The sequence below is a fragment of the Dipodomys ordii genome, unplaced genomic scaffold (assembly GCF_000151885.1).
Source record: "Dipodomys ordii isolate 6190 unplaced genomic scaffold, Dord_2.0 Scaffold27, whole genome shotgun sequence".
Classification (NCBI taxonomy): Eukaryota; Metazoa; Chordata; class Mammalia; order Rodentia; family Heteromyidae; genus Dipodomys; species Dipodomys ordii.
In genome coordinates, this window is record NW_012267243.1 from 15039087 (window position 1) to 15049813 (window position 10727).

The 10727-nt window shown below is 49.6% G+C and overlaps 1 protein-coding gene across 1 annotated transcript; it reads right to left on the bottom strand.

The window, feature by feature from the left end:
* Positions 1-407: 407 nt before the first annotated feature.
* LOC105985135 (glycerol kinase-like) lies at positions 408-2066 on the bottom strand. The gene has a single exon (XM_013015547.1). The coding sequence runs from the start codon at positions 2064-2066 to the stop codon at positions 408-410; it is 1659 nt and encodes a 552-aa protein (XP_012871001.1).
* Between the last annotated feature and the right edge of the window lie 8661 nt (positions 2067-10727).

Sequence of the window (10727 nt, forward strand, 5' to 3'; positions counted from 1 at the left end):
GAATGGGGACAGGATGTGACCTCCTCCTGGATCTCACAGGGAAGGGGGGCAGGAAGTGACCTCCTGGATCTCACAGGGAAGGGGGTGGGAGGTGGGGGAGGCAGGTACAGGGGAATCGGCCCCGGGGGCGGCCCGGGCGCGACCGTCCAGTTACAAAGCACACCGCAGGCCTTGTGGAGCATTGCTTCTGCTGCATTTTCTTTATTGCAGGTCGCAGGGGGTCTGGGGAGCGACGCCGTGCGACCCGTGGGAGGTCAGTCGTGCTGGTCCGAGGGGCCTGGTCACGGCTCCGAGAACCCCTGGGCTCGGGGACCGCGCACCCCCCTCCCCTCCCAGCTCCCGTCTGGGGGGGGGCGGCGCGGGGCGGGGTGGGGGGGGGTCGTGGTCAGGGCCTCTCCGCCGGCGCGTTACGGGAAGTCGGTCATGTACCTGGCCCCGATCAGCATCACCATGCTGGTCACGATGAAGAAGCCCAGGGGCAGGCTGCAGAAGACGCTGGAGTCCCCCTCGCCCGCGGCCTGGGTGGTGACCCAGCCGATGGACTTCATGACCGCCTTCTTCCACGTGGCGTAGCGGCAGCGGCTCTCCTCGGCGTTGATCTGCGGCTCGAAGCGCTCGGTGGGCACGCCGTCCGCGTCGCGGTCCTCCAGCCGCCACACGCCGACGCCCTCGGCCGCGCCCGCCGCCATGGCGGCGCCCAGGGCCGTGGTCTCGGGCATGCAGGGCCGCACCACGGGGATGCACAGGATGTCGGCCTGCAGCTGCATCAGCACCTTGTTGCTCGTCATGCCGCCGTCCACCTGCAGGTGGCTGAGCGGGATGCCGCAGTCGCGGTTCATGGCGTCCAGGATCTCGCGCGTCTGGAAGCACACGGCCTCCAGCGCGGCGAAGGCCAGGTGGCACTTATTGGTGAACTGGGTGAGGCCGCAGATGATGCCGCGGGCGCTCGGGTCCCAGTAGGGCGCGTACAGGCCCGAGAAGGCCGGCACGAAGTAGCAGTCGTACGAGGTGCCCGCGTCCCGGGCCAGCTTCTCGATGTCGCCCACCTCCTTGATGATGCCCAGGTTGTCCCGCAGCCAGCTGACCACGGCGCCCGCGATGGCCACCGAGCCCTCCAGCGCGTAGTTGGCCGGCTGGTCGCGGCCCAGCTTGTAGGCCACGGTGGTGAGCAGGCCGTGCTCCGACGCCACGCACTTGCGGCCCGTGTTGCACAGCAGGAAGCAGCCCGTGCCGTACGTGTTCTTGGCCTGGCCGTCCCGGAAGCACATCTGGCCCACCAGCGCCGCCGACTGGTCGCCCAGGCAGCCCGACAGCGGCACGCCCTCCAGCGGCCCGGTCTTCACCAGGCCGTAGATCTCCGAGGAGCTGCGCACGTGCGGCAGGATGTCCATGGGGATGCCGAAGAAGTCACAGAGCTCGGGGTCCCACTGCAGCGAGTGGATGTTGAAGATCATGGTGCGGCTGGCGTTGGTCACGTCGGTGCAGTGCACGCCGCCGCGCACGCCGCCCGTCAGGCTCCAGATGAGCCACGAGTCCACCGTGCCGAACAGCGCCCGCTTCTCCTCCACCGCCTTCTGCACGCGCAGCGCGTTGTCCAGCAGCCAGCGCAGCTTCACCGCGCTGAAGTAGGTGCTGAGCGGCAGCCCCGTCTTGGCCTTGACGAAGTTGTTGTTGGCCGGGATCTCCTTGCTCAGCGCCTCCACCGTGGACTGCGTGCGCAGATCCAGCCACACCAGCGCGTTGGACAGCGGCTCGCCCGTCACCTTGTCCCACACCACCGTCGTCTCCCGCTGGTTGGTCACGCCCAGCGCCTTGATGCGCGACACGTCCACGTTGAGCTGGCCCAGCTTCTCGCACGTCTTCTCGATGCACTCGCACACCGACCGCAGGATCTCCTCGGGGTCCTGCTCCACCCATCCCTCCTTGGGGTACTGCAGCTTGACCTCCACCTGATGGTGGCTGATGACCTCGGCCGTCTTGGAATTGAACACCAGGAAACGGGTGGAGCTGGTGCCCTGGTCCACCGCCCCCACCAACGGCTCCACCACCGAGTTGGCGGCTGCCATCGATCCGGCTTCAAGGGCCCCCGGCGGGTGAGCTCTGCCGTTGCCCCGGGTGACCCCGCGTGCGTGCGCCCGTGCGCGCCTGCGCACGTGGCCGGTGGGGGTGGGGGTGGGGGTGGGTGGGAAGGAGGCCCGGGCCCCGCACCTCCGCCTGCAGGTGCGCGCGTGTACACACACACCTTACACTTCTTCCGGCCATGAGCAAACTGACTAGAACCTTCTCCCAGCCCGCCCTCCCTCCGGCTCTCTCTCTCCACTCACTACCTGGACTTCTGCTTCCTAGCTTGCCTCTACTATTGAAATTCACGTCCAGACTCTGCCAGCTCTGTGTCTACACCCCGGGCTCGACTTCACGCTCACCACCTCTGGTTTACCCACATCAACCTGGCCCCATGCCACCACTGTCTCCTGAGCCATCCAGGACCGTCCCCAGGCTGCAGCCGCCCCTTACAGTTCTCCTGGCTACAGCTAGCCCTTGCATTTCTCCTGGCTACAGCTAGCCCTTGCATTTCTCCTGGCTACAGCTAGCCCTTGCATTTCTCCTGGCTACAGCTAGCCCTTGCCTTTCTCCTGGCTACAGCTAGCCCTTGCATTTCTCTTTCTTTTGACAAGCCTATACTCAAACAGGAGGTAGGAAGCTTTCCTTTAAAATGAAAATAGGACCATGGCCCCGCCCAGCTGTAAATCCTTCAGTTGCTTCCCGTCTCCACATCTGCACATCAAAGGGTTCTAACCAATCATGTTTCTGGTCACACCCATTTCATTGCTTCCTTCTAGAAGCTCACTCCTTTTTAGATACCTTGGTCATCTTGTGGTTCCTGGCCACTGAGTCCTGGTCTTCCTTAGGTATCTGCCTTTGCTGGTCTTGCGTTTTTCAGCTTCTTCTCCCCAAACCCAGTGTCTTCTCTCTTCCTTAAATGTTGAGCTTAACCATCTCCTGTCAAGAAACTCACTGCCCATCCAGTCTGACTTGAACTCTCGACATTTCCACCACTGTGACTCCTTATCCAGCTTTGTTTTTCTTCAAAGAAAAGAATACTTATTTTTATTTTATCCTTCCATCCCTCCAATGCGAGCTCTCGAGAGTTTCTGGACCCAGTGTGTTTTCCTTGCCGATGTAGCTCAGTGTCTGCAGCCTGATGGGTGTGCAACCCAAACACTTGTTTTCTGCAAGTTTAAGACCAGAATTATTTATTTTCAAAAAAGAAAGATGTGGTGTGCTGTCATTCTAAATATTTGATCTCCTACCCGGTGGTGGGGTTGTGCATGTTTGCCTGCAGAATTCAGGCCCAGCTGTGAGACCCTCTTTGGGCAGAGGCTTTCAGAGCCTGTGTGTGGTTCACCATGTCTTTTCTGCCCCTCCGCCACAGTAACCCGGAGTGTTCAACACAGAGGCTGTTCTGTCAGCCTGGGCCCCAGAGAAAATGCCGTGGCGCCAGGCCATCAAGTGTGTGGTAAATAAACATGGCTGTATCAAGCCATTGAGATTTGGGGACTGTTTCCATAGTTATAACCTAATTTATCCTGACTAGTATAGACAGCTAGGCCACCAGAGCCAAGAGAGGGCCTGGGAGAACCTAACACATTGGACATGTTACATAGATTCGCCGCATTGCTTCTTCCTAACAATCTAATGCTTTGTTTGCTGCCCCAACCTTTTATTTGAAAAGGAAGAATTTTTTAAACAGTGCGCTGGGATATTTATTTTAGCATGATCAGAGGTCATAATCTTATAGCCTTGTGTTTTCATTAAAAAAAGCATTATGAGGAAAAACAGCTCAAGCCTCATGGATGTTCAAACACGCTTATCAAAGATACCTTTAAATCAAATAAGAGACTATGTTGAGTCTCAGACTGAACAGGAAAGCATCTCTATAATGATGGCTTTCAAGTTTGTATCTTTTGAGCCAGTGATCTTCTTAAATAGCTAGGACTACAGGTGTGTGCCACCAGCACCTGGCAAGTTTGTATTATTTTTAAAATTCCTCAACAACTCTCACATACTTAGTCCAAAATCGCGTTTAGACCACCAAAAGCTGCACCCCTGCCCCACTAAAGCTACACCCACTAACTGAAACCACACCGACCAAAGCCAGAACTTCAGTGCATCAAACCCTTCAAAGCATCAAATTTGCATACTGTAAGATAATTCTCTAAAGATGTCATTGAGTGGAAAGTGCTTACTCTATAGAAAATTCTTAAGGCCAAAGGACCTAGATCCAGTCTTGTGGAAACAGATAAGGGTAGAGTTTCATCATAATGTAATACAGTTGATCTCTGTGTGGAAGGCATTGAGGTTTGGGCCCAGCAGGAGAGTTTCCTTCAGGAATACAATATGGGGCAGTTGTTTACGTTATTTTACAAGAGGTAATTCAGATAAAATAGTAGCAGTCACCAGGAATCCCACAGGAAACATTAGGATTTTGTTGTTGGGTGCCAGAAACATCCAGGGTTGGATGTGAAACTGAACACCATGTGGACATTTCAAAATCCCAAAACACAATTGATAAAGGTTCCCTCTTTACACAAAAGACTTTTTAACCCCTTCTGTGCCATGTCCAGGGCTCACTCCCTCAGTGGGGTAGAGAAACGGAAGAAAAAGATTGCACAGCCTTTTGCATCCTTTATTTGACCTTGATGGCAGGGTGGAAGGTCTCATGAAGTTAATGTGTTGAAGGAGAAAACGGTTAAAGAGTCAGAACAAATGGTGCTCTGAAAGGAAATACGCAATCTTATAGCTATTGGTCTTTATTTCTAAAACGTATTTATATTTCAGAGCAGGTGCCCAGAATGAGTAAAGTAGTGAGGGTCACTGAGCCAGAAGCAATAGCTGCAAGCAATGTGGTTGGTGGATAACAAGGATGGAGTCTGTGAGCCTTGGCAGGAAACCTCAGCCTCATCCAGAGAGAAGACATATGACATCCAAGGAGAAGCAGAGAGAAACATCTGCATGTGACAGCCGCAGAGACCCAGCCTACTGCATCTTCACAGCTCCACTTCTTGGGCCTCATTTTTTAGTGATGTGAATACAAATGAGGTTTTCCTTTACCATGAAGTAGCTAATTACTAGGTAAGTTATTTTAAGTCCTAGTGTTACTACAAAGAGAAATAAATTCCTTCCTGGCACCACTTTAAAGGAAGAATTTCAGTGGGATTAGGTTCCTTTAATCTAGAGGAAAATAATAATATCTATTGAAAAAAATCTTTGTCACATTCTTCCCTTTCTCATCCTTCTTTTATCACTTAAAAATAGCCTTTCATTGAGGCTGGGACCAGGTTATTCATGCCTAGAATCTGCTACTTGAGAGACAGTTATAAAGATTTTATTCCCAGCTGGTACCAGGACCAAAGAAGGAGATCCTATTAAAATAGAAAAACTAAACCAAAGTTAAAGAGATTGGAGCAAGAATCAAGTGGCAGAGTAGTTGCGTTCAAACCCCAGTATCACCAAAATGAAACAAACAGCTCTTGTTACTCAGATTTTCTGAATAATCCTTGCTAACAAGCCAAAGTACCAATTTTGATAAAGTGAATAATTTACAAGAATCCCACCATCACTGAATTATTTAGAAATATGTGTTGCTTTATGCGTCTATATGGTGGGGGGTGGGGAGAAAGAGGAAGAGGGAGAATGAGAAGGAAAGAAGAGAATGTGAGAGAGTGAAATAGTGTGGGGGGGAGGGAGGGAGGGAGGGGAGGAGAGATGAAAGAGGAGGAAGAGGAGAAGGGAGGGGAGGGGAAGCAACTATTCTCCATAGCTCTGGAGCGCTGGCTGATTTCATGAACTTTGTAATTATTCTGCTTAAAACGCACCTGTGAATTCAAGGAAGGTGAAGTGTTTAGAAAGTTTCCTGTTTCCGCACTTCTGAAATTCTCAATTTAAAATGCTTGTAGCTAAATGCTAGTTCACGATTTTTTTAAATCTGCCATTGTTCTCACAGTCCGGTGTTTAAATTAAGAGCAGATGCTGATCCCTACAGACCGACAGCCCACATCGTCACTGGGGAAGGTGAGAAAATTCTGGTAGCTCTGCAAGTGGCTTTGCGGCGTTGTGCACTAGAGTGTGCCTGACTGTGCCTCACACTCCCGCCAGCTCCCAAATCTTAGGTAATACCCAGCAAACTTCTCTTCAGAGACTGTCAGCCAAACAAAGTTTTCTTTCTCTAAAGAGAGCTCCAGAAAGCCTTCCCCAAATCCACTTTAGTCAGTGGAGTAACTCATACAAAGAACACGTATTTTAGTTCTTGTTTCTTGTCTACCTGCTAGAGATCCGAGCCAAGAGAGAGTAGCGGGGGACGCTTTGAAATAGTCTTATTTGCAAATCTCTACTACTTCTGATTTATGAGAATAAAAAAGTATCCCTCATTTTATCCTTTCATATCATGACTCCATAACAATATGTTATTTATGTCAGAGAATTTGTTTCTTTCATAGCACTCCTGATTCATTAATTGTGTATTTGCTGGCATTGGGACTTGGAATCAGGGCCTGGCTCTGCTCCTTAGATTTTTCACTCAGGACTGGCCCTCTACCGCTTGAGCCACAGCTCCACTTGGCTTTTTTGTGGTTAATTGAAGGTAAGAGTCTCACAGGCATTCTTGCCAGAGTTGGCTTTGAACCTCGATTCTCAGATTCGTAGCTAGGATCTCAGGGGTGAGCGGCCTGTGCCCAGCTTCATTAAGTATATCTTATGTAATATTTTAAAATATTGTCCTTCCTGTTAGTGGGCAAGTTCCTTGAAGGCCTGTCTTGCTTGTATCTGTGAAGAGTATTTTTTTTTAATTGTGAAAATACCGTACAGAGAGGTTACAATTACATGGGCAAGGTAATGAGTACATTTCTTATCAAGCATTGTTGCCTCCTCTTTTGTTTCCCCTTCCCTGGCCTGTGAAGAGTATTTTTGTTTGTTTGTTTTTTGGGTCCGGTCGTGGGGCCTGAACTCTGGGCCTGGGCGCTGTCCCTCAGCTCTTCAGCTCAAAGGCTAGCGCTCTACCACTTGAGCCACAGCACCACTTCCGGCTTTTTTGGTTATGTGGTGCTGAGGAATCAAACCCAGGGCCTCAGGCATGCAAGGCAAGCGCACTACCACTGAGCAACCTTCCCAGCCCATGTGAAGAGTATTTTTTAAAGTTAATAGCCACATTGTTTGAACAAAGACATGAACCTTAATGGCTGACTGACCTTTACAGCAAAAGCACACACACCTTTCATGTTCTTGCTAAACACAATGTGTCCTCAGCATTCATGTGGATTTAATTCTTAGCGCATAAGAACATTAAGCAAGTATTTTAAGGATTGAATGTACCTTTTACCAGCTTTTAAGAAGGTCTCAAAATAAAGATTGAAGAGTAATGCTGATTGAATAAAAGTGATTTTACAACCTCATACTAAGATGTGTTTTTGCGAAGGAGGCCAAGAAAGGCACTGGTAGCTCAAGCTTGTAATTCTGGCTACTCAGGAGGCTGAGATTAGGAGGATTGTGGGTCAAGGACAGCTCAAGCAGAAAAGTTTCCTTCCTAACCAGCCCCAAACAGGCTAGAGGCATGGCTCAAATGTCAGCCTAGCAAGCTCAAAGCCCTGAGTTCAAACTCCAGTACAGCCAGAAAAAAAAGAAAGAAAAAGCAGCATGATGTAGTGAGGAGCTCGGTTAATGCATTGACAAGGCCTTTTGTAAATTAGATACTTTGCCATCATTTTAAACGTGGATGTATGTATTGAGAAGTGGGAAAGGTCGAAAATTCTAATGTCTTATACAAATGAATGAGATTGCCACAGTTATGAAACTGTGGCAGAAAGAAACTGGCAGAAGATCTAAGGTTCCTAATGAGAGAGGTAGATTGTTCATTACAGGCATCCGTAGTATAACACTTGTACTGCCCATCCCTGACCTCTGCTGCTCATTGTCAACCTGAAGACAGCCGCAGGACACCAGCTCTTGCAGTGGTTTTCCATAGGACAGGAATTCAAGGCCCAGAACACGTACAGGTTTGGTTTTGTTTTTAATAACAGTGGTATGTTTTCCTGCCTTTTGCTCTGGAAGGAAGACACTGCATCTTCTGTGGCTGTTTACTCACTATCCATCTTAAACATATAGTCCAGTCAAACGGCAACCTGTATTATCAGTAACTTGTGTAGAAACATGGGACACACAAAGAACTCCCCAGCGTCCTAGCTGTGGGAAATCTTTCTCCAGGAACTTAATCAAATTAATTACTCCATAAAATATGCAGCAAGTGTTGGGAAGTGTGAAGTGAGCAGTTGGGAGGAAGCTGTGGAGGTGGGAGGGGGTTAGCTACGCTCTCCGCCACCCGCCTTCCCTGTGTCCGGGGAGTTAGGGACTGATGCAGAGGCAGGGAGACAGAAAACCCAGCACACTGTCTCCTCTCTCCTGTCGGCCTCTATGGTCATTAGGGAAAGCTCTTTGTTTGCATTTATTCTCTTTTATTTTTCAAATTTTTATCCAGTAAGAATATTTATTAGCTTTAAGTAGTTTTACAATGGAATTGACATTAAAAAAAAATTTATGGCCGGGTGGCGGTGGCTCATGCCTGTCATCCTAATCATTTTTTGGTGACAGTCTTGGGACTTGAACTTGGGCCTGGGCATTGTCCTTGGGCTTTTTGGTTGAAGGCTAGCACTCTACCACTTGAGTCCCAGCTCCACTTTGGGCTTTTTTGGTAGTTAATTGGAGATCAAAGTCTCACAGGCTTTCCTGACCTGGCTGGCTTCGAACCACAATCCTCAGATCCTAGCCTCCTGAGTAGCATGAGCCACCAGCGCCTGCTCATTTTTAATTTTTAAAATTATCTTTAAGTACTTCCACAAGAGTTTCCATGAGACATGCCCGTTTCTGGGTCTGATGCATCTTGATGAATGTAACTTCTTCCTTCATTCTCCCCGTATCTCCCCCAGCCCCACCCAGCCCTTCAACTTTCCAGCTCCGTTTTCACATTTGTCCATTGACTATTATGACTGTATTCACCCATCCATCCTCTCTCCTTGTATCTGCTCCACTCCCCCTGACTGAACCCCCCCCCCCACCAGTTCCCAGTTAACTATGTGTTAGCTGTTCAAAGGAGTTAGACTATTGGAATCCTCATCTGCGTATGCAAGCCAAAATAACCCTTTTAAAGGCTACTTAATATGCAGCGACTCTGTCATCCTCCAAGGCCACAGAAGGCTCAGGAGGAAGAATTCAGATATGTCCTGGGTTTCCAGGGCCAAGAAACAAGAAGAAAAGCTATTTGTCCTCAAACCTCACAAGGGCCAAGCCACGAGGGCACAGTTACTCTGTGAACCAGCCCAGTGCTGCTCTTGGTGAAGCACTTTGCTAGAAGCAAAGGGTCATGTCAAGGTGGAGAATAGTTCAGAGCCTGACTCATGCAGGACAGTTGCACCTGCGTTTGGAGGCCAGCGTCTCCCGTCTGCTGGTTCCACTGGAAACCTTTACCATTCAACAGGCCCTCAACTCCACAGGTAGAACGTGCGAAGTCTTTTCAAGGAATTACATAAAGCTCTTGAGGATTTGTAAACTGTTTCATCTCTTGGAAATTATTTATGCAGACCTGACATGTGGGATGAATTATTCTTATAAAGCATAAATTCAAAAAGTTACTTAAGTCTCATCAGACAGTATCTGCACTCTATCAGATGCTAAGATGCTCTATAAGCTATAAACTTAAGAGGAAAGAAATCTTTGTGTGATTGTGAGCAGAGAGACGGAGGACGTCAAGAGTGGCGGCAGTCCTAGCGTTGGATTTTTTTTCCATTTCTACATTCTAGGGTCTTGGGGAAAGTGTATTAACAAGGACTTTGTCCAGGGCTGGACGCTCTTTCACCTTCTCTAGTGAAATCCTGCTCCTTGGTATTTTTCCATCCTGGAGTACATGCAAATATATTCTAGACTTACACAGAACATTAGGCATTACGCTTCCTACTCAACATGTATTAGCTCATTGATTTCTAGCAACGTTTGTAACCTTGATGTGCAGATGTAGACGCTGAGGGGTGAAGCGACGAAGGAACCGAGGCACAGTTTCAGAGCAGTCTCGAGATGCCCACGTGAGCTCAGGGAGCCTGCACTGGGACAGATTGCTCTGATCACATCATCTGTCATTGCGTTCTGCTATCCGAAGTGCCGGAATCATCTGCTTTAGCTAGTGGCTCCTGGTGTTCACAAAACAATTTCCCGGAAGCTGGGAGCTGATGGCTCACGCCTGCAATTCCAGCTGCCCAGGAGACTGAGATCTGACATTTGAAACCAGCCAAGGCAGGGAACTCAGTTAGACTCTTATCTCCAATTAACCAGCAAAATATTGGATGTGGAGCTGTAGCTCAGGTGATAGAGCACTAGCCTTGAGAATAAAAGCTCAGGGACATGGCCCAGGCCTGAATGAGTTCAAGACCTGGAGCTGGTGTATGTGTGTGTGCGCGTGCGTGTGCACACACGCTCACACACACACACACACCAAGAAAGAAAGAAGGAAAGAAAGAAAGGAAGAAAAAGAAGGGAGGGAGGAAAGGAGGGAGGGAGGGAGGGAGGGAAGGGAAGGGAAGGAGGGAGGAAGGGAAGAAGGGAGGGAGGAAGGGAAGAAGGGAGGGAGGAAGGGAGGGAGGGCAGGGGCAAGCAGGCTTCTCTGGGCAGTTTTTTCTCACTGTGGCCAC